At 47.2% G+C, this 22,903-nt stretch overlaps 9 protein-coding genes across 9 annotated transcripts; 4 read left to right on the top strand and 5 right to left on the bottom strand.

The window, feature by feature from the left end:
• Positions 1-2,111: 2,111 nt before the first annotated feature.
• Positions 2,112-3,212, bottom strand: FOIG_15528 (uncharacterized protein). The gene is made up of 2 exons (XM_031216892.1): positions 2,407-3,212; positions 2,112-2,350 (listed from the first exon to the last, which is right to left on the bottom strand). Exons 1-2 carry the CDS (start codon positions 3,098-3,100, stop codon positions 2,277-2,279), a joined length of 768 nt encoding a protein of 255 aa, XP_031053331.1. The 5' UTR covers positions 3,101-3,212; the 3' UTR covers positions 2,112-2,276.
• Positions 3,213-3,706: 494 nt separating this feature from the next.
• On the bottom strand, positions 3,707-5,655 carry FOIG_15527 (uncharacterized protein; the record flags this gene model as incomplete). The annotated part of the gene is made up of 3 exons (XM_031216891.1): positions 3,707-4,174; positions 4,242-5,396; positions 5,454-5,655. The coding sequence occupies 3 exons, from the start codon at positions 5,653-5,655 to the stop codon at positions 4,014-4,016; spliced, it is 1,518 nt and encodes a 505-aa protein (XP_031053330.1). The 3' UTR covers positions 3,707-4,013.
• A 1,000-nt stretch (positions 5,656-6,655) lies between these two features.
• Positions 6,656-7,424, top strand: FOIG_15526 (uncharacterized protein; the record flags this gene model as incomplete). Its single annotated transcript, XM_031216890.1, has 2 exons — positions 6,656-6,815; positions 6,913-7,424. 2 exons carry the CDS (start codon positions 6,656-6,658, stop codon positions 7,422-7,424), a joined length of 672 nt encoding a protein of 223 aa, XP_031053329.1.
• A 147-nt stretch (positions 7,425-7,571) lies between these two features.
• FOIG_15525 (uncharacterized protein) lies at positions 7,572-9,441 on the bottom strand. Its single transcript, XM_031216889.1, has 2 exons — positions 9,209-9,441; positions 7,572-9,156 (listed from the first exon to the last, which is right to left on the bottom strand). Exons 1-2 carry the CDS (start codon positions 9,324-9,326, stop codon positions 7,652-7,654), a joined length of 1,623 nt encoding a protein of 540 aa, XP_031053328.1. The 5' UTR covers positions 9,327-9,441; the 3' UTR covers positions 7,572-7,651.
• A 174-nt stretch (positions 9,442-9,615) lies between these two features.
• On the top strand, positions 9,616-11,639 carry FOIG_15524 (uncharacterized protein). The gene is made up of 4 exons (XM_031216888.1): positions 9,616-9,773; positions 9,850-10,231; positions 10,287-11,263; positions 11,311-11,639. The coding sequence occupies exons 1-4, from the start codon at positions 9,692-9,694 to the stop codon at positions 11,538-11,540; spliced, it is 1,671 nt and encodes a 556-aa protein (XP_031053327.1). The 5' UTR covers positions 9,616-9,691; the 3' UTR covers positions 11,541-11,639.
• FOIG_15523 (glucosamine-6-phosphate isomerase) lies at positions 11,574-12,629 on the bottom strand (the record flags this gene model as incomplete). Its single annotated transcript, XM_031216887.1, has 3 exons — positions 11,574-11,750; positions 11,800-12,494; positions 12,566-12,629. 3 exons carry the CDS (start codon positions 12,627-12,629, stop codon positions 11,574-11,576), a joined length of 936 nt encoding a protein of 311 aa, XP_031053326.1.
• A 508-nt stretch (positions 12,630-13,137) lies between these two features.
• Positions 13,138-14,966, bottom strand: FOIG_15522 (uncharacterized protein; the record flags this gene model as incomplete). The annotated part of the gene is made up of 4 exons (XM_031216886.1): positions 13,138-14,365; positions 14,422-14,571; positions 14,627-14,813; positions 14,864-14,966. 4 exons carry the CDS (start codon positions 14,964-14,966, stop codon positions 13,138-13,140), a joined length of 1,668 nt encoding a protein of 555 aa, XP_031053325.1.
• Positions 14,967-15,845: 879 nt separating this feature from the next.
• Positions 15,846-17,569, top strand: FOIG_15521 (uncharacterized protein; the record flags this gene model as incomplete). The annotated part of the gene is made up of 3 exons (XM_031216885.1): positions 15,846-16,009; positions 16,064-16,139; positions 16,219-17,569. Exons 1-3 carry the CDS (start codon positions 15,865-15,867, stop codon positions 17,567-17,569), a joined length of 1,572 nt encoding a protein of 523 aa, XP_031053324.1. The 5' UTR covers positions 15,846-15,864.
• Positions 17,570-20,988: 3,419 nt separating this feature from the next.
• Positions 20,989-21,159, top strand: FOIG_15520 (uncharacterized protein; the record flags this gene model as incomplete). The annotated part of the gene is made up of 1 exon (XM_031216884.1): positions 20,989-21,159. One exon carries the CDS (start codon positions 20,989-20,991, stop codon positions 21,157-21,159), a length of 171 nt encoding a protein of 56 aa, XP_031053323.1.
• Positions 21,160-22,903: the final 1,744 nt, after the last annotated feature.

Below are 22,903 nucleotides of genomic sequence, written 5' to 3'. Positions count from 1 at the left end.
GAAGCGGATGCGGATATCACCATGCACTTCAAATGCAGGGTAGCCTTCGGACTGCGGAATCGAATGCTCGATCTGCGGCGTGTTGCAAAGCCAGCTGTCGACGGACTTCCACAAGTTCTCGTCCAGGTGGTAAACTATTATTTAAGACGGACATTATGGCGGAGGACGAAGTTGAAGACAACGTGAAGAAACATGAGTTTTCGCGCCATGAGCAGTGAGTGCAGTTTATCGAAAATGGAGGACCTAAAGGAGCTGAAGCAGATGGGTGCTGCCAAGTCAGCGAATCTTGGTTAGATACTCTTTGCAGTTCCAACGCTAGCTTGGGCGTCTGCGCCATATACGCTCTGTTAACTTAACTACATATAGGCGAGTGAGTCTAGGTGCCACACGGGCACTTCTGATAGGTGCAGCCGGAACACCCTCGTGTTGGCTTCTAGCATATCGAAAAGCAGCAATTGTCCCATGGTGTGGAAGGCAGATATAGTAATTTGAGTTCAGCCGGAAAAGCCAAATACCGTTGGACAATGTGATATGAGCTGGAATTCCACGTAGAATCAAGAGGCTTGCTTAGTTTGGTTCATGTGGCATCAGTACAGAAGATTTTATTCGTCAGTTTGTCAGGTGGCTGCATGGTGATACCTTGCCATCACGAACACGATTCATCTGAGAGCGTAAACAGAGTAAACATTGCGCTTTCATCCTCCATCTGACTGTCTGTGGTCAGACCGTTAATTATATTGCTACCACACAATGGCCTTACCTCAGGTGGTGCGTCACAATTAACTCACCATGTGAGGCAGTCATTGTGCCAGAGCTGAAAAGCTGTAGTCGAACTGAATGAGATCTAAATCAATACTAAAAACCACTTGAAGTGGTAGTCCTTCCAGACACTGCTGGATCTCTATGGCAAATAGATTCATTCCGTCGGCAAACGGAGCGGGAGAACATAAAAGACCTCAGTGTTCCGTGGCGTGATTGCGCTGAGCACACTTACATCATGGTTAATTGGGCAATAGCGGGAAACCACATGAGGGATTTCTTGATGATAATGAACCTAAGGTAGAGGAAATCTTTGTTAGAGGACGAGAGGGGTATATGCCAACCTTCTAGATCCTATTCTCACTCCACATACTCTACACCCTATGATGTGACTTGGGATCATGTCTCTCGGGCTGCCTTGAATTGCTTCATTGAGTTTTACGGTCAAAACACCAGGCCGCGAAGATATTCAAAACTCAATCCTAGCCCTCTGATTCTCAAAATACACCAGTCCTGATTAGAAATAGACTTTCAAAGCTTCCTTGAGGCCCACGCCCTCGAAATCGCATTCGAAACTTTCAAAGATGCTTTAACAAATCGGAGTTGGGTTTCGTGCTCTTACGAGTTTATTGGTTCTTATGCTACGAGGTGTGTATATCTTTCCCGTGGCAAACCACATACTAGCTTCCTGTTCAGCCGTCTTATTTGCTTGATAGAAGAAATAAAAGTCCATTGGCTGTCAAACTGAGGTGACGATGTTATGTCCACGGCGTTGGCCTCCCAAAACAGATCGGGCTTGAAGAAGACTCTTGCTGTGAATACTAAAGTGGGAAGTGTTGGATCCATGGATGGTCAAGCCGGCTCCGCCAATTTATCATGGAATAACGTGAGGGAAGCAAGACGTTGACTTGGTGCATTGATATGGTTAGAAAAGTTTGAGTATCGATTACGTATTTCTTCCAAATTCAAACCCCAGTGCTTCAATCGCTGACGATCACGGTTATTCTAGTGACGATGAGCAGAAGGGTTCAAGTGTGAGGACAATCACCTGGGTCCACAGATGTCTGCAGTCTATGGTAATCTTATGCATGAAAGATTGATCCATTAACCCATCGAATCAATGAGTAATTGCTTCCCTTACTCTGGGTAGCTTTGACTGTAAGGACTGTGTACATGGGACACTTAACATTTCCCATCTATAACAATGTTCCTGAGTTGCAATAAGAGCAGAGGCAGAGGGTTTGGATTCCCCTTTGGCCCATTGGGTCTGGAATTATTCGTTCTCTATGTAAGCACCTTCATCTTGGTATACCGTCTCTTCATACACATATGTCACACCAGTCAAACTCATTTGCAGAAAGAAATATGTACTTGGCATTGTGATGTAGCTCGGCTATCTGAATCACTAGACCTTAAAACCCCCTGTTCAAACAACCACCTCTCAACTTGGGATAGTATCGTGAATTTGGACGCTAGGACTTGTCCCTACTCGCTCTGTAGTCATGCTAATGGGTAACTTAACAGAAGTTCTGTCCGTTGCCGTTGAAGGTTCCAGACTGGTAAGCACCGCCAGCGTTACCAAGGCAGTCAGCTATGAATCGTTAGCAACTCTTCTCGTATCGTCTGGCCTTCTTTTTCCAAACTTACCAACAGTGACGAGCTTGAGGTTGTTCTGCTTGGCCCAGTTGATCAACGCAGGAGTGAGAGTCTGCACCGTGCTGGCGTAGGTCTCGTGCATGAGGGGAATGTGACCGTTTCCACCAGCACCAGCCTGCTGGAACTTCTGCAGGCTCTGCTGTGCCGATTGACCATTCCAGTCACCCGAGTCGACATCGTCGGTGATGACCTTGTATCCGAGCTGCTGCATGGTGGGCAGCACGTTACCGCCGGTGGCGAGGTAGGGAGGTCGCATGTAGGCGGGCTTCTTGCCAATGATGTTGACCAAGGCCTGCTCCACCTTCTGCATCTCCTGCTTCAGCTGGTCGGTGCTGAGACTTCCGAAGTTCTGGGGGTGAGTCCAGGTGTGACTGGCGATCTGGTGGCCAGAGTTGTAGGCCTTCTTGATGGCAGCCTGTTGGTTGTAGATGCAGCCGTAGAGCGTGCCGGTCAGGAAGAGGGTGGCCTTGGCACCAGCGTTGTTGAGGATATCGACGAGCTGGCTGGTGTACTGTCCGGGACCGTCATCGTAGGCGAGAGCAAGGACACCGGGTCTGTTGCATTGGCGGATGACAACACCAGCTGCCTGGCGGTTGAAGAGCTCAACGGGGTCCTCAATAGCAGCGCTGGCAACGGTGCCAACGAGGAGGAAAGTGCTAACAGCTGCCTTGAGGAATGACTTCATTGTGGGTGAATATGTACGAAAAGATATATACAAAGTGAAGAAAGAGAAGTGATTGACAAGGCAATATTAATAGTTGGTGCCAAGGAGTGTTTATATAGGGATGATGAACGAGGTATTGTTTCAGCAAACAAATTCTCCAGTTGAGCCGGCCCGAAACTATTCCTCTTGAGATCACAGCATTGCATAGATCAATCAGGCCTTGGACCCCAGTGGGAAGATATCCTGAAACGCTGCTATGTGTTTTCAGGCTAAATTCGCGACCCCCTGTACCCCTAGTAATTAAACCACAAACGGACGGAATAACCCATGATTCGACGGGTGATTTCAGAGGGTCATCGATACAGGGCAGCTGACAACAGCCGGGACCTGATCTGGAACTTCGGCACCAGTGCCACGTGGTTCGACAATGCGGAGACTCAGTGTGACATGTTGCCATTCTGAGGTTCAGCTTTGACTTTATTTGACGATCCGGGCATTGTTCCTCCGGCATTGCAGTGCAAGCGGTTAAACTGGGACCGGTTTCATCCTTCGGAAATGGTTACTCGCTCATGCCGTGGCTCCACAGAGAGATCCACAAGTCGATATCACTAATAAACGGTCAGCTTCCAAGTAAATTGTCAATTAATTCGGCATTGAACTTGACAGGCCTCCTTCATTTTACGTATTTTACCCGGTGGCAAAATGCAAACTAAGCACAGATATTGAACCCCAGATCTAATATAACTCATTCCCCTCATTCTTCTCAGCACCCAACCCTCTTCTGTACCGATATTGCAACCTCGTCAACTTAGCCACGCCATTTATGCCGGGTCGGAAGGATAATCGATCGTGAAGTTGCCGAAAAACCATGCGCATTTCTCGGAATGTCGATACCCGCACGGCTATTCCCAAGCTCTATTCTGTCGTGACCTCATCAAAGCTTGGAACCTGGTCTCCGCACTTTTCGGGCGTAAGGATGTCCTCCAACGCGGACAAGATGATCTACATCGGAAGTGTTTACATAGTCAGGGCTGGCATCTGCCAAGTCCGTCAAGCCGCAAAGACGCATCGCGGTTTCCAACTCGTCTCGTAAAACTTGGATAATGTCAGTATTGGCCAGGCCGAAACAGTGTTTCTTGAACTCCAGGTGATGGTGACTTACTATTGAAGGCGTGCTCGACGCCGTCTTCGCCGTAGCCTACTGAGTAAGCAAATGGTCTTCCAAGCCCAACAGCTGATGCTCCAAGGCAGATCGCTTTGAGTACATCGGAACCTCTTCTAAATCCGCCATCAACTAACACGACGAGCTTGTTGAACACTTCGGGGCAGTTCTTATGAAGCTCCAAGAGTAGCAAAATTGCTGGAGGGGCTGTGTCTGCTGCGCGACCTCCGTGATTGCTGAGGACAATACCTTGTACATCGTGTTGCATAGCCAGTTTAGCATCTTCCCATCTCTGAATTCCCTTGATAACAATTGGGACGTCGACCTGAGCACGGAGCCAAGTGATATCATCCCAGTTCAGAGATGGATCGATGAACGAGCCCGTCTGACGTGCCAGTCCCGATCCTTTCCAATCTTCCCCTGGTCCGGCGTTCTCGCTTTTAACCCTCTCATCAGCTTCTCGCTTGGACACGACGGGTAAATCTGCTGTGACAAAGACTGCCTTGATCTTGCCGGTTTTTGTGACCTTTTTCAGCAGGTCTTCTGACAGTTTTCGGTTCTTGTTCACGTATAACTGGAAAAAGGCGCGTTCCGGCGTGACGTCAAGAACATCTTCATGCGGGAAAGATGAGGGTGTCGCCAGTGTCTGAATGATGCCCGTCTTTGCTGCTCCTTTGGCTAATGCGAGCTCTCCTTGTTCACCACCCGTCAGGGCCGCACCAGTCGGTGAGATATATACCGGCAACTGGAGATTGCACCCAAATAGCTCAGTTGTGGTGTTGACTGTCCGGACGTCTCTCATGACTGCCGGTCGTAGCCAGATCCTTCCGAGGATCGAGGCGTTCGCGTCACGGGTGAGATTATCGTTTGCTCCACCGCTGATGTACGCCCATTCCTTTTTTGCTAATGCTGTTGATGCCACGTTCTCAAAGTCGTGCAAGTTGATTATGTCGCGCAGAGGAGGTCTTTCATTGGGGCCTCTTGTTTTGGTCTTTGCTTGCCCACGGGACTCCGATTCCTTCTTCTTCTTGTTGCTCTTGGACACTTTGAGAGATCCGAGGTGATATTTGGCATCTAGTGCTTTCTGTACTAATGAAGGCGCGTGGAAACTGTTATATTCATCACTCGCATCCTTGCCAGCATACTGGTAGATGACTTTCTCGTGTTAATCAATAAACATGCGATAATGTCAGACAGCTGTTGACAACTCACTCTCGGCACCTCCGGGGTGATCTGGCGCAAAATCCGTGAAGTCATAGACTTTGTCATTAATCGCCAGCCATAGGTCATCCGGTGTATCGTGCACGGCGATATCCTCCTCGGAAAATTCTTTCGACATTGCTTGATTTGAATGGGAATCGATATTACTGCAGTGATTGAAGGGAACGTCCAACTCTGTCACGCAAAAGGTCATCTCAGAATGTATTTAACGTATCGGAATTGCCAATCGCAAACGGAATTCCAAGATCCAAGTGCACGGAAACCATATCTCTGTATTCCGATTGGTGGATCTGGTACACCCCGCCTTGGTTACGGGTTCCATCCGAGGTCAAGTCTGGTCACTATCGGATACTACCCGGTAGCCTCTAGTGATTTCTAATGTATTCCGAATGCTGCAGCCTACCAATATTCTACAAATAAACAGGCACATACTGATATCTCATGTTGACTCTTTTCTATTTGTTGACTTAAGAAATCGTTTAAAGAGATTGGGTTTGATATTTGTTCATTGCATTATTGTACGTTTGTTGTTGTAAACATCACCAGCCACCCAACCATTTCAATATGAAAGATGTTGCTGAACGGATTGGATTCCCTGAAACAGCCACCAAGAAAACAGAGAAAGAACATAACTCCAGCTCATATTAATATCCAGGTCGATAACTCTTGGTAAAGCTCAGCAATAAGCAGATGTCACTGATGCAAGCAATAAACACCTATTCTAGGCTGAAGATAAAAACAGATTATCGGAAAATCTATAGTCCGGACCAGCTTGGCAGTGCTTATCTTAGCATAATTTCTCTTATCCAAAGCGGATCACCAGCCCACCAATTAACTGGGTCATTTCGGTATATGCTAACTCTTTCTGCAATTAATGTCAACTAGCAGAAAATGGTAGCCAGAAGGTGGAAAGCTGAAGTTCCTGAACTGGCATGCAAGACGAGCTAGTCATCAATAGCTTGTGTAGCTATATGTCACTATCTGGATTAGTTAAACGCCCAAACAGATCGAGACCAAAGCCACGAGAAATCATGAGCCCACATGTCTGACTTGAGTTAATAACAATGCCCAACGGTAGTTCGTATAAAGACGGTGTGGTCTACAAAAGTGTTTAGAGTTCTATTTTACGTCCCGTCCTAAATTAGAGACTGTGACAAAATATAGCCCGAAATCTGAATCCTCGATCCGTCATCATGGTCAAAATACAATTTCTCTACTCATTGGCAGTTGCTGCCTCAGCTCTGGCTGCACCTTCCGGGGTCTTCAGCTCACTCTCTTCGTCTCTCGATAAGCGAGCTTGCACCAATCCTTCAAACATGCTCCAGAACGCCGGCTTCGAGTCAAAATCTATTAGTAAGTCTAGTCGACAACCAGCAACATAATTCTCAAACTCTTCCATTACTACTAAATGAATTCACTTGCCCATGAATAACCCACTAACATGAGCCAGAACCATGGGTCTATGCTCCGTACTATCCGAAGCTTACCAGTCAGAAGCTCGTGACTTCTGGCTACAAGAGCGACCAGGCTCTCCAGATATCTGGTTTTGCCACGACACAGAATGAATATGGCTACAGCACACTTAAACAGAACTTCACCAACTGCAAGTTTGGAAAGTACCAGCTGTCATGGTCCATGTACCTCCCCAAGGGTGCAGCTCAAGGGTTGGACCCCCGTACACCTGGTATGAATATCTGGGTCTACGATCCCGCGGGCCAGGGCCAAGTGGGAACACTCTCCTTCGGACCCAATTCTTTCAACACTTCACTTGGGTATCCCGTGCAGCGAGGAACACACAAGGTGAATCAGTGGGTGAACCTCTCGATGAAACTGCCCTATAACATCAATGTTGGCAAATGTACCTTGGTCATCAATTGGTTTGTTCCAGGTCAAGAGACGGGCAAAGGAGACGGGAAGCTGACACTGAAGCTCGACAACTTTGTTCTAAAGCCTGCGAAATAGAGTAGCTGGCGTTGTGGTGTCGGATGAGTTCGTCCAAGGGGGCATATATACACTTGGCCTTTCCCTCTGGGTTCCGCAACAAACAAGAACGCTGTACAGATACAGCTGTTTGTGATCTGAGGAAAGGGGATAAGGTTCCTCAGGGATGATCTTAATTATTAGGAGAGCCAAGGTTATAAATTTCTGTCGTCAAGATCTATTTAACTTTCTATATCAATATGCGTATGCTACGCTGCAGCTGCAGCTATAAGTGCTGCACCAGTCCCAGAACCGTCTCTTGTAAGCTCTATTTTTATCCTTGCTTCGTTGGCCTTCCCAATTGCTTCAACGTCATGCAGAGCAGTACGCATAAAGCTCTCGAAAGCAGTATGGAACTCAAAAAGTGAGCCATCGACCGCGATATCAACCACCTCATCTGCCAGTTCTGAAGACTCGAGGGTGTCTTTGGAGTCATATGACGATCCGCTTGTCGAAATGGGTGATGGCTCTTCTGAGCGTATGCAGCCAAACATGCGCCGTATAAATCGAGTCAAGGTGTTCCGCCGGCTGCCGATCTGCGTTGATGTCGACTTGTCGTGTATTTGATGTGTATGAGCTCCCAGGCCCGTCTTCTGAGACATACCGGAAGTATCAAGCCTGCCAGACTGTATGAGAATTGCAGAAAGACCAGCGCCCACAAATCGAGCAGATCGTTTCACGATAACAGTAGCCAGCATCTGGATAGTTCGCAAGTCCCTCGATGTCACACCTGTTGCTACTAGCGTGTCGGTGATACAGGACAAAGCTGACAGCGAATTCTCTGGTTTTGACTCTGCAATCTTGGACAAGAATGCGCTTTCAATACCCATATGTATGTAAACGGGGCTTCCATCCGGAAATGACATGTCTAATGCACCGTGGCGCATCAGGTCCAAGAGTGACAAGCGCAGTAGCTCCCCAAGATACATGCCGGAGACCATCTTCTCAAGAAGACCACATCCAGGATCTGAAGAAGACTCATCGACGAGTTTGTCGAACCGTGTTTGAGGAAGAACTTTCAGCCCGTCGTCCCATGATCCCCATTCCGTGTTGATTACCATGAACCCGTCACTATTCGAGTGGTGTGCGCGATCGGCCGTTGTATCGAGTCTCTGGATGTTTGACATGCGCTCAATATACGCAGCATTTGTGCCGGTCCCAAGGATTATAGATGCCAAGGTAGAGTTCTTTGTTTTCGAGGTATATGCTCTAGTAAGCAGCGTTCCGACTGCATCGTTGGCCAAAACGCGAACTCGCACTGGCAATGAGATCTCATCAATCGCTTCCTGTAGTAATGCGCAAGGATCTTGACCCAGGGTGCTTGGGATATCCCATCCTTTGTCCCAGTGAACGAGGGTGCCGCTAGAAATGGATGTCTGTTCACAAGTGAAGCTGAATGTGAAGCCAAGATTGAAGCATGCCTCGGAACTGTCACTACTCCCACTACTCTTATGCTCACGAAGAAGGTCTTGGATCTTCAAGGCGATGAAATGGAATAGAGGTTTATGACTTGAATGCACTCGAATATCATGAGGGACAAGGTGCTTCCTCTGAAACACATCGAAAGTCGAGTCGCCACGAAGCGTAACAGCACAAACTCGACAATTTGTACCGCCCAAGTCGACTGCAAGAAAAAGGCCCTTCTCTCGGCCACTGGGGATTTGTGTGACAAAAGAGGGTATCTGATAAGCATGCTTGTCTTTCAAACCATGTTCTGATAGGTTGGGTCAGTAGATACACACGAGATAGCAAGACACAATACATACTTATCTGCTTAACAAAGTAATTCGTTATCTCCTGTATTTTCTCGCTCCCAACCTCGAACTCTTGGGCAACCGATTGAACAGTTGCCTGCTGGCTGTCCCCTAAGCCATCCTCCAACATGGCAAAGCAAGACAGGCAAAAGAATACGTAAAGATGGAAACAATGAGTACGGTACGCATTGTAGAGGCAAGGTCAAGGACTAATACCAAAACTGTTAATAATTCCGCAGTCTGCTCAATCCGCATGGACCAGAATGGTGCAATCCCATCGCCAGGCTTCGCGGCAAAGTCCGGCCCGGTAGCGGCCAACGCCGGATTGAGGAGCCACATTGGTACTAGACCAGGGGTGACTAGCTTGATAAGACACCAGGGAAATATCGGTCACTTCGCCGCTCTCTCCTCCCCGCACATTTCATGCTTCATCCACTTTGCATATGCACATCCACTGAGCAGAGCAGACATTCACGTCCACTCTGACACTCGACCATGACATTCGGCGAAGATTCCCGTCCTCTGGACCGCGACGCCCCAGATGAGGCTTCAGCACTCAAGGCCCGCAAAGCATGCAGTGGGTACCCCCCTGTCTCTGGACCTATTGGGCACCAGATGATCCCAAGACATCGAATGCTGATTAAGCTGCCAAGTAAACTGCCGGAAGCAAAAGATGAAATGCGTCCTCCAGGGTAGCAGTGAAGCATGTCGTCGATGTCGCCGAGCAGGACTTCCTTGTGTGTTTGTGCCCAGAGCGAATGCAGCTCAGTTACCCTCGCTCTCAGGAACTCTGGATCTAGATTTCAAGAACAACGTCCTATCTAGGTTAAAGGTTGTCGAGGAAAGACTATCCATTGTAGCTGATGGTGATATGGATTTTGGTGCTGTGGGAATGTTCTCTGCTGTTTCCGAGCAGTCACCAGAGCCAACCCCCGACGGACCACTCTGGAATGCGATTGTACTCCTACAGAGGTGCTCCCCAGCCGTGCCACCATCGATTTGGCAACGTGATACTATTGAGTCGCTCTGGTCCTCGTACGTTTCCTCTCTTTCCATTGTAAAAGTCATTAGTAACGTGTATTTGTTCCAGCTTTCATGACAGGATGCCAGGGCTGCATTTCATGCCCGACAAGCAAACATTTTCGACGCCGCAGCCAATCCTACTTGCATCCATTCTCTATTGTTCAAGCAGTCGTGGGCCACCGGACGTGTTAGAAATTGCTCCCCAATTCTTCACCGTTTTATGCAACGCCATCGCTCAACTGAGCATACCCAGCAGTGAGATTGGGACACCTCGAGAGTCAACTGTCTCCCAAGAGGAGTGGGCTTTCCAGACTGTCCTTGGTATAGTCCTTGCTGGTTTGCTGACAGAGGGTAATATAAAGGAAACTGGAAACTGGATTGCCATTGGCTACCGGCTGATGCTGGACTATTGCCCTGCTCACGTTGATGACACGTCAAGAGAATGGCGCAAACTATTCAGCGGCATTCAGATCGTTGACTTGGAGCACTCATCGATTTATCTGTCCTGTCCAGTGATTCCCATTGAAGCGCCACTTCCAATTCTACGCATGTCACCGCTGGATCAGTTATATAAGCTTTCCCGTATGATGCATACCGGGTTGAGTCACTTTACTGGGCGAAGATTACCAACTATCTGGTCCTGCTTCCAGGAATCTAGCCTGAGCTACCATGGCTCAGCCACGAGTTTCACTGCCATCGATGGAATACTCATTAAGGATTGGGCAAAGCAACTAGATGACTGGCTTCAGGAATTTAAGGGGAAAATGACAGAACCTGATGACCAAAGCAGCAAGTTAGTTCTCCGTCAGTATGTCCTTCATCGATTACTTGTGCTATCAATTTATCATCCTGCTCGGAGCGGCAATCTTTGGGCACATAGCATAACGTCAAATGAGCAGGAAGAGCTACTCCTGTCAGCGAGGGCGACTCTAAAGCTTCACCAGCATGATGACTCCATCTGGGCTAACTGGGACCTGATCATGATAACGTGGGCGGCATTGATCGTTCTGCAAGGATTACAAGGGGGAGTGGGAGAGATAGATGGTAAGCATTATCGTATATGTTCGGTTCAAGCGCTAACCGTTTTCTAGACATGAGAAACATCAGGTTGCACCTTGATATTCTAAAACAAAAGAACGAACCCAAGCCAAGTCTATGCGACAAGCTTATTGCACGACTAGAGGACAGCCTCCAAGATACCAGCACGCCCGATTTTACTTACGTGCAGCCAGGCCATCCAACAGTCATGGACCCCACATTTGATTACTCTTGGCAATTATTCGATCAAGTAAATTTGCAGCAGATACAATTTCCTGGATAAATAAAACTACCAATCTACTTAGAAAACTTGACCTCACATTCCAACAGGGAACGTCACAGACCGAACCCTCATCGTGGGCGCTATACGTGATGCCATGTTATCAGGCTTCAGGTCACCGTCTTCGTCCCCGTCAGCTGTCAGTGTGGGTGATGGAGGAAGGTGACCCGAGACCTCCCTCTGCCTGATAGTCTTTTCAACTCCGTGAAAATACTGTATTCGTCAGTCTTGTTGATGGAGACAACTTGGGTTGGGTACTTACGTTCACTGTCTTTACCTTCAACTCGAGGGTAGCATCTCTGTCCACCACCACCATGCTCTTTGGATGTAACTGAAGGCACGAGAGTGTGCAAAGATGGCTGACTCCACCCTCTACCGCTTGCTGAATAGCAATTGCTTTCGAGGCACCAGTGGCAATGATGACAACTTCTCGTGCATCCATGACAGTCTGCACTCCAACAGTCAAGGCCATGTCAGGAACTGCTTCGATATCATTGTCAAAGAATCTTGCATTCGCAATCCGGGTCTCATACGCAAGAGACTTGATTCGAGTTCGGCTGACAAGACTGGAGCCTGGTTCATTGAAAGCAATATGGCCGTCTGTTCCTATACCTCCAAGGAAGAGCTCGATGCCACCGAATGACTTGATCTTATCCTCATAAGCCAAGCACTCGGCGAAGAGGTCAGGGGCATTCCCATTGAGCAAGTGAATATTCTCTGGTTGGATATCGATGTGTTTGAAGAGATTGTGGTGCATGAAAGAGTAGTATGACTCGGGATGCTCGCGGGGTAGGCCGACGTATTCGTCCATATTAAATGTCACGACATGCTGGAAGGATATCTTGGAAGCTTTGTATGCTTTGATCAAGTCATTGTATATATGGAGAGGGCTGCTTCCGGTAGGAAGGCCGAGGACGAATGGCTTTTCGGATGTAGGATTGAAAGCTCGAATGCGGTCTGAAACATTGCAGTATCAGCATATCTTGCTTAATCTAGACTGGAGACTTATATAAGCAGGCAAGGCTTACTGATAATGTAGTCAGAGATGTATTGAGATGCCTCTCGGGGGCCTTCGCGTATTACGAGACGCATCTTGGGTTTAAAATGTGGATAGGTATTTGAACAATAGTATGTGATGGATAATGTTAGCTTGCACACAGTCTACATTTCAATTCATAATCAACTGGTAATTATAACTTATACACTTCTCCTCCATCACTTGCTAAACTATCTATTGTGTCATTGGAGTATGATTAGAAGCAAGGGAGAAGCCCGAACTTTGCCGGTGCGGAAACTGAGTCAAACAGAGTTTCATGGCAGTCACTGGTCCGGGATACTACGGCCATTCTGCGGTTCCGGTCCCTTGGGTACGGGACACTAACAACTTCAAGTTAGCTCCTTATCGGCAAATGATAAAATGCGGCGAACCACCAAACGCCACAAAAAGAACCCCCCTTGAGTACATGAGTCGCGAACCGAACCAGATGAACTCTAAATTTCCGAACTCCTCTTTATTGACACATGCTATGTTACACTACTAATAATCTGACAGAAACATAATAACCCCATTACTCAGTGTTGCATCCCGCCCCTTGTCATTCTAGCATGTATAAGTCATGTCCAAAGTGACGCTAGGAGTACCCTTGAATCCCTCAGGCACCGCGTACGAGATGTTGTAGATCCAGTGATCCCTCAGTGTAGCTCCATAAACAACATCCTGCTTTACCAATCCTGGTGCAGTGACGTTCACATCAAGGCATGGCAACTTCTCAAGGCCCTTGACAACGTTCTTGCCGCCAAGAGTCCAAGAAGGAGGAATACCAGTAAGAGCAAAAGTGAAGATGTTTGTTCCATCCTGAGTAGTGTTGGGATAAGACACTGTCAACTTGTTTGCTTCGGCCTTTGCGTTCAAGGTTGAGGCGCTGGGGTACAGCGAGAAGAAGCCCATGTACGGGTAAGGCTTGTGCGAAGGATCGGAGGCCCACTGCACGATGGCTGGGACATACTGGTTGCCTCTGTTCTTGGTCTCGTTGACGGTCTGGCCGCCAATCATGAGCTCAGCACTGAGCCAAGAGGTAACGTGGCGGGGGTTGTTCGAGTCAAGCTCCTCGTAGATGGTCTTCTTGATGAACCGTGTACCCTTCCACTTGCCCTTGGACTTGATGATGGCCTGAGCGTCCTTGGAGATTGTGGGCGCGATGACATCCATGACAAGTGCAAGCGCAGCACCTTGTGCGATATCGTAGAGGAGATCGCCTTCTCCGAGAGGAGGCTGGCCTCCAACACCGCGTCCATAAACACCCCAGAGAACCATGGAAAGAATCTGAGAATGAGTGGTGGCATCACGACTGTAGGCACGATCGTATGGTCCGACCATGTTACCCAGATAAGGGTTGTAGTGAGCAGCAATGTCCTTCCACAACTCTTGCAGGATGTAAACTGAGTTCTTGGTCATGGGAGCATCCTTGGGGCCATATGCAATGTTTGCCGCAAGGGCCCAAATGTCAATACCGTAGTAGTTGGGTGCATTGTACTCAGACAAGGCATTCTGGCCGCCTCGCTTGAAAAGCTTCAGGAGATCATTGCCCTGCTCCTTGGCAAAGTTGATGAGGACTTTGTTGTTCTTGCGCTTTCCGACCCAACCAGTGGTGAGAGCTCGCATGATGCCCGGGTTGGAGTAACCAAGAATCAGGTTGTCGTCCAAAGGGAAAGATCCGTTGCGACGCATTCCTCCAATTGCAGCAGCCTCAAGAGCATCTTCGATGCGAGATTCAAGGCCAGCTGGCAAAAGGTGGCCAAATTCCTCGACAACTTGGATAAGCTGGGTACTGGCAAAAAGGTTAGCATAAAAATTCATCACTGACAAGGAATTGCTGTGACTTACCCGACAAATTCTCTCCAGTTGGGATCATAACTACCATAAATAGTAGGAGGGTAGAGAGGCCCATTAGGGGTAGGGTCAGGCTCATCCGGTGAGAGCTTGAAAGTACCATACCAAGCCGAGTTGAAGTCGCTGTTCAGCTGGTTCGCCAAGCTGGTATCGAAGTCAGTCAAGTGATTTTGTTGAGGCTGGTGAGAATCTGACTTACACATTTTCGATGGCCTTGACAGCAGTCTTGACATCATCGCCCTTGGCGCGATGCAGCAGTCCTGGAATGTGCCAGGCCGTAAAGCGGACAGACCATTGGCCATTGTCCTGGTACCAGACATAACCATAGCTTGAGTCATAACGGGAATCCGATACCTGCATAGAGTAATCGAACAGGCTCTGTGCAGCTGTAGGATTTGTCAACACAAGTTGCACGAAGTATAACGGTGACACAAACCTGGTGTAAGCTTCTGGCTATTGCTGTTGCGCTTGGCCAGGCTCGCTGCAGACGCCGCAGAGCCAAAGGCCAAGAAAGTGGTAGCGAGTGAAAGAAGACCCATATTGAATGTCTCAGGTTGAAGTGATACGGCAACAACAAACAACGGACCTGTAACCCGAAAGACAGAGAAATGAGTGGACAATCAGCCCCTCTTAACATGACTCCTGATCAACAGCGTCTTTCCCCAGATCGTTTCCAGACCCTTGGGATGGGATGGGCAAAACCGGCGAATGACACCGGCGATTTTGACCCTCTTGGGAACTTCTCCGCATTCTGACCCTGCCATTCATCGTCTAGACTAGATAAATCAGGCTAGGAAACAGCTGATGAACGGTCACTCCACACTTGATAGCGGCCCCAGCTTTTGATGGGGCTGCAAAAGTTCATGCAGGCTCAACAATCTCTGTCTCTGAGTGGATAAACACGGAATTGATGCGCAATTGTTCCGTTCATTTGTGTTGTACTTGTTTCTTGAAGAGATGATTCTTTTGTACTGCAGTAGCTAAGAGTTTATGTCTATGCCCGCTTATCAATGAATGAGGTCTGACTACTATAATGACTCGGGTCCAATTGCTTGAGTACACAAAGCCCAAACTCTAACTTCGTTACCCGACACGAGGGACTTATTTTCGCATGGAATTTCGGCTCCGGGTGCCTGGTTGGACCCTGATCAGATGATAGCACTAACCTCGCAGGCTAGAAAACGGCTCGAGATTGGCTCCGGCAAAGTTCGGTGGACTCTCCGATGCTAATCACTTCCATCCTTGTCTATCATGGTCGCGTGCACTCTGGGGACTAAGCTAGCTCGCCCCCATGGGGGTCCGATAATAGTAACGTCGCGGGGAACACCGGCCCACAAGAGATACGGTATCGGGCTCAGATGGTAGATAATGCTACCTTGCCTCCCCTCTCTCATTCTGCACGTCTCCAGCTAAACCTCGTCTCATCATCGCATCACAATGGTTCAAGCACAGGCTTCACTTGCCCTCGACGACCAATTGGCCGCTGGCTGGTTTGGCTGGCTGACCAACAAGGGCATCCTCAAACTCAATGCGATTCTCTGTCTTTCGCTCATCTCCAGTTATGCCACTGGTTATGATGGAAGTAAGTGCTCGACCAATTAATTGGTGTCAATTTCCCTACTAACCACTTGAATAGGTATGATGAATGGATTGCAGAGCTTGGATACGTGGAAGGCATCCTTCAACAATCCCGATGCCAATAAACTCGCCATGTAAGTCTTGACCGTTGAGGCTTAAATCTTGGCACCTTGTCAAGTCTCTTGGCTCCATAACTAACCTAACCCACTTCAGCTTGAATGCAATTCAGAACATTGGTCAACTCGCAGCTTTGCCATTCTGTGCCTGGTTCTGCGATAAATATGGTCGTCGCCCTGGCCTTGTTGTTGGAGCGACTATCATGCTTCTCGGTGTTGGTCTTCAAGGTGGAGCCCAGAATACAGGCATGTTTATTGCTGCTAGAGGTATTCTCGGTTTTGGCTTGGCCTTGAACATTACAGCTGCGCCTGTTCTGATTATGGAGTTGGCGTATCCCACTCAACGAGCGCCCATGGTTTCTATCTACAACACTCTTTGGGGTCTTGGCGCCCTCTCTGCAGCTTGGATCACTTACGGGACCTTCAGAATCAACAGCGACTGGGCTTGGCGTATTCCTTCCATCCTTCAAGCACTGTCCAGTCTTCTCCAGCTTGGTCTATGCTTCCTCATCGACGAGTCTCCTCGATGGCTGGTAGCTCAAGAGCGCGAGCCCGAGGCCGAGAAGCTTCTTGTCAAGTATCACGCCAACGGAGACAGCAGCAATCCCGCAGTGGCTGTCGAGATGGAGGAGATCCGAACTGCCATTCGCTTGGAGAATGACGCTATGAGCTCCACCAGCTACCTTTCTTTCTTCAAGACCAAGGGTAATCGCCATCGTTTCTTCATCATTCTCGCAGTCGGCTTTTTTAGTCAATGGAGTGGCAATGGCCTCATCAGCTACTACTTGACCTTGATTCTCAACTCAATCGGCTACCGATCTCAGGAGACACAAACACTCATCAATGCGTTACTGACCGTCTGGGGATTGTTCTGGGGTGTTGTGTTCTCCCTTCTTGTCAACCGCATTCCCCGCCGAGCCTTGTTCCTTTTCTCGACTCTCGGTTCCTTGGCAACCTACGTTGTCTGGACAGCTCTCGAGGCGACCTACGAGATGTCAACCGACCTCAATGAAGATGGAACTGGAGGCCCAAGTGGCATCGCCAAGGGTGTTCTTGCCATGATCTTCCTCTTCAATGTCTTCTTCACCGCGGGTTGGGGTGTTCTCCAAGTCACTTATGTTGTTGAAATCCTTCCTTTCAACCTTCGTGCAAGAGGCCTTGTCTTGTACAACCTGTTCGTGGCCTGCGCTCTGATCTTCAACCAATACGCCAACCCGATTGGTGTCACGAACTCGGGCTGGAAGTACTACATTACTTACGATGTCTGGTTGGCTGTAGAGGCTCTTGTCGTCTACTTCCTGTTTGTTGAAACACGTGGTTTGAGCCTGGAGGAGACAGCATTAGTGCTTGATGGTCCCGAGATGGGAGACAGACTTGTCGGAGAGGTTTTGAAGAACACGGAGAAAACTGTCCAGGTTATTGAGACTGAGAAGCGAGGATCCATATAAGAAGATTGGGGTAATTAATTGACTCTTTGGTATTAAACAATGATCATTCTGTTGATTGATGGTCAAAGCTTGTGATATTTCACCGAGGTATGTCAAACCAGTGCACTGAAAATCCCAATCAACTCAAGCTTTTGGAAAGCGATATGCACATTCTGTATTCAGCTTCGTAAAGCTGATTCAATGTTAACGTAGCTATTTGTAACTCGGCTGACTGCTGGTACTTCTATCACACGCAAATTTAGGCGCGTGCGAATGTATCTCGAGTAGTGCTCGGTTCGATAGGTCCTACACCCCTGTCGTGACCCCGTTGATACCTTATGCCGCTCAAAGAGATAAGATACTCAGCAAGCCTTATCGTAAGTGCAGCCAATGTCAGCATAAGATTCACAGGAGCACTAAGAGGGAAGACCGAGAGATCGCAGACGTAGAGTTTTCAAGTTTTTTAGATTGGGGCTTATCAACCACGACAGATTTATTCTTCTCTGGATCCATCTTAGGCATACGCATAGTGCCAACCTTATGCACTATAACCCCAAAAACAGCCAATTTGAGACGTAGAGCATCTTGAACTATATCAGGCAACATAAGGCCATTAAATAAAAAATCCTTTCTTATAGGAATAACCAGCTTTTGCATCTTCTCTTGCAATGGCTCTGCTACATATTACCAAATATTCCTTCATGCTTAATCCTTATAACGGGCTGAAAGGTTAGCGTTACCTGTACTGCATTTTTATCCGGCAAGCCAGCTAGATACTTAAGGTTATTATTAAGAGTATCACAACCACCTGGTTCGATGTCTAAACACAGTAATTATTGCCCTTCAGAGTTGAAGTTTTACGTATTTTCTAATAGCACCTTGCGACCCAGGAATGCATCTGCATTGGGGCATATATTCTGAAGTGCAGGTTGATTCTTGACCGTGATCATCCTCTGCAACTTCGTCGGAGCATTACCGCTCAACTTTGATTCTCATGGTCCTTGGGACGGTAAAAGCGCGAACAGACTGTCCATTGGTTCAGCCATGCATTTGATCAGGTCCACTTTGCCAAGTGTTCGAATTTCTCGAGTTTCGACGGTAGATCCTCAGCCAATATCTCTACCTCCGTCGTGGCCCATGTTGCCCATATTATTCAGCGGCCTAACCCTGCACGCTGATGTAGTCAACGTGGTGGTTCTCGTGACCACTCAGCTGGTGGTATGGATTTCTAAGCGTCTTAAATTGGCAGCTTCCAGCTTGAAGCCACAAAGCTTGCGATACTTCTCGGTTTAGAGGCCAGGCACACCAGTAGGCCACTTTAGTGTTTGCTATCAAAGCAGGAGGCTAAAAAAAGTCAATAAGCTCTTACTCTTACAAATGTCATAACTTTTTTCACTTTTTCTATTTAAAGAAGAGAAAACAGATACTTAATTATAACCCTAAACATGTGAAATCGGTTTGCATGGCGCCCGCAGTAACCTTAACGTAAATGTTTAAACTAAATTATTCTCACTGACCGCCTTACGCAATAGTACAGAAATTCTCAAAATAGGCTCAATAAGCATTATGCAAGTTTAAAACTATGTCGATAACGTCTATAAACATCCCCTCTATCACATGCTAAGCCTTACAATGGTATAAAAAAGCTGTCCATCCTCCCACGGGGAACAAGCATGTGATGGGGGTTATAACGCCTTTATGATAATGTGTGGTTACAAAGTCCCCAGGGCGCTGTTGGCACCATGTCACTCTTTAGTCACCGCTGCTCGACTTTGCTAAGCCTTAACAACCTGAAGCAATCTATCCCGCTTATTTCTTTTCGCTTAGAATTGGTCCCCTAGGTATAATTCGCAGCCGATTCAGACAGAAACGGCCATAAGTGTATGTATGTAGTGGAGACTGACCCGAAATACGAGCTTGACAAGGTGCAATTAGTCTTCGGCCACACGCCGCAACCCAACCTCAGCTGTGGCGCCTAATCAAACAATGTGATTGTCCGAAAACAGGCGCGCGTATTGGTACAGAGCTTCAATGTCTGGCCGCTCGCATATAGAGATGGAAGCTGGGGAAAACAGAGCCGGGTTGAAAGGGACAGCTGGCCAGGTTCCCAGATGTGGCGAAGTAGCCCGTATCCATGCCAACATACTCTTGGTGCTGGGGCATATTTCAGTGTTTTCATACATTACGCCGCCCACGGTGGGGAAAAGTCTATAAAACGCCCCTGTTCCTCTGCTCCTATGCGCTCCTATGCGCTCCTATATATTAAAACTATAGTAAGGCGGATAATAAGTACAGCTCCCCTAAAGCTCATAAAAATGATTAAACCACCCCGCTATCCCTTCTGTTGCTAGTAAAGTAAGTTAATTGTAAATAATATATGACGCGCCTCTTACAGCATAGAACTAGAGGGCTTCGTATTAACTGACAGGAGGCGTAAAAACTTCGCCGATGATTAAACCATGAGGCTGTGGCTTAAGTTTATTCCGAGTTAATATGCCTCGCCCATTCTAATTAATTATGTCCTTGCTAATTATGGTAGATATTCCCTTAGCTATGTGAATTAAGTCTCTCTCCTATAGAACCCACCTAACAAATACTAGTTAAAGCGTTAGGTTAGTTATTAGACTTTAAATTATGAATTTTGAAACCTTAAGCTGCATGGTCGGTAACTCCCGCACCTGGTGGCGGCGCATCATCCTCACCAATTTCTCGATAAAAGGTCAGAACTAGGACCAGGATGCTGAGATGAAAATTTTATAGCTCAACATTTGAAATTCTTTCTCTTCACGGCCCTCGAAAGAGTCGTCCCAGATCTTTTCGATTCTCAGCTAAATCATTATCATTCTACGACTCGCAGTTTGCTATCAGTCTTACAGTCATGGCTGCTTTTTGGGAGCAAATCCCTTTCATCGGGCATCCACTAGGCAAATTCGCGAATGGTATCGAAAACAAAGTATTTGGGGGCGCGGGACTGGCTGGAGGAGCCCTGAATACTGTGGCTGACTTCACAGTGGGGAAGGAAAGGAAGGAAAGGATTCTGACTGAAGTTCCAACATGGTGCGTGGAGACTTTCGGTGACCAAAATAAGATCGTCCAGAGCGCCAATGAAATAATCCGAAATGCTGACGATACTCCATTGGCTGAGTTGGTTGGAGAAGTCTTGCGACGATTCCCGGCCCTAATCGATACTCTATCGGTTCTGGAGGCAGCCTCGAGAGTCATATCGAAGATATTACCCGAGATCAAGCGACCAGCGACGAAACAAGTTGACGAAGTCATACAAGGCTCACTGAAGCTCATTAGCTCCGCAGCGGACCTGGTTAGGCCCGAATTGCTTCTGGAAACGCTAGTGAAGGTTGCACGGACAGTCCTGGCTGCGGTGCTCGCCAAGGTGGGACAAGTTAGGATTATCCAGGGCGGTATATTCAGCAACGATATCAATGCCGCAACGCTTGGACTTGTATGGAGCAATGTTGGCGAGCTTGCGAGCTTTTTTGTTGATCTGGCTGAATGCGCAAAGTGCTATGCTTCAGCAAGCTCACTGGATGGAAAAGATGGACGAAACAGTCCACATGGGCAAGACAACGAATTTGACGTCTCGCAGGCCATGAATCGGCATGCTATAATATGTCAGGTCCAGAGACTGGCTAAATCCACAATCTTCATCCTCAAGAGGATGGCGGTTCCGACCAGGTTCATCGATATCGACATGACCCGTGAAACCACATTGAAGAGCGACGACCATGACTCAGGGACGGTCCTTGAAGTCAGACCATCAGGGTGGCAACGAGTAGTAAACCCAGCAGCCGCAAGCTTATGGGTACGAATACCAACACCACTAGGGGCAGAGCTGGAGCAACCGTTGCTAGGAGAACAACCAGAGGAAACGCCAGATGAGAAACCGAAGGTCACAAACGAGAAATGGTTGTTCGTCAATGGCATCGCTACTGAGCTCTTCTGGCTGCACCTCGCTTGCAAGAAACTGGCGAAATGGTACTCAAGGGAGATAACGGGCGTTTACAACAGGGGAGATGGTATTTTATGGGACTTGATCGAATGTGCCGGCGAAAGGGACGCCCAAGGCAGGGGCCGTGCAGAGAGCCAGAAAGAGCTTATTCAAAGAACAAGGAGTAGCATGGACGCACAAAGGAAGTTGGAGAAGCAGCTACGAGCCGCACTGGGGCAAACAGGGGAGGGAAAGAAATATGCACATGTTGTGGTGATTGCCCACTCTCAGGGCTGTCTCCTCCTCCGCCTTGCATTAGAAGAATTAGTCACTGCAGACCTTCCTGATATGGACAACTTTCGGAAGACAATGCTGGATCGACTTTGCGTCTTCACATTTGGGAATCCGAGCGTGGACTGGAAGTTGAAGAGAGACAGCATAATGAACATTCAGCCCCTGAGGAATAGCGAGCAGGAGTTGAAGGACCTAGACCTCACACTCCTTAGCTCACACGTTCTTCGCACTGAGCATTTTGCCAACAAGGTCGACTTTGTTGCGAAACTTGGAGTCATCAGCGAACACAAACAGGCGGATAGCGGCTATGCGCAGGAATGTGTCTTTGTCAACAGAGAGGAGGACTGGATCGGCCATCTCTTCGGTACACAGTACAGCCTTGACTATAGTCACTACAGAGGCGAGCACGCGGACAATAACGACGAAGTGACGGGCGACAGGTCATGGTTGCTGGCTTGTAGGGATGGAGTTTCGGTTAAAAATGCAGGAGGTGAGTTTGCCTAAATCTTTGCTTTAAAGCCCTACTACTTATTATAATAGTTAATTAGCTAACTTACCTTTTTATAATATAGGAGTTTAGTATAGTGTTGTTATATTCTAGGTTAATTTAGTATTTTTTATATTTTATATTTTATTATTTGTTTTAAATTTATAAAAATAACTTAAACTTAATATATTTAATATATATATATTAATTATATAAGAGTCTTTTTAAAGATTTAGGAAAATTAATATAACTTACTTTAAGACTTATATATAAGGTATTTTAATTATAATTATATTAATTTTCTTAAATTTTTAAAAAAATCTTATATAATTAATATATAAAAAAGTTATTTATATTATATATTTAAAGTTTTATATATAATATAATATAACTAACCCCTATTTATATTAATATTATACTAATATTTAGTTAATCCATTAAGTCTATTATATACTATATCCTATAACCTATTTAACCCTCTTTATATTACTAATATTATAACTTTAGGTTTTTAACTTTAGGCAACTAAACTTATATAAAACTTAATATATTTTCTTCCTATAAAACCCTGCAATTTGTCACAGCGCAAGACCAGACTAGGTTACCCTAGACCGACAGGCCAAGTGGA

The sequence above is a fragment of the Fusarium odoratissimum genome (assembly GCF_000260195.1).
Source record: "Fusarium odoratissimum NRRL 54006 unplaced genomic scaffold supercont1.54, whole genome shotgun sequence".
Classification (NCBI taxonomy): domain Eukaryota; kingdom Fungi; phylum Ascomycota; class Sordariomycetes; order Hypocreales; family Nectriaceae; genus Fusarium; species Fusarium odoratissimum.
This window is presented reverse-complemented; position numbering and strand designations above follow the sequence as displayed.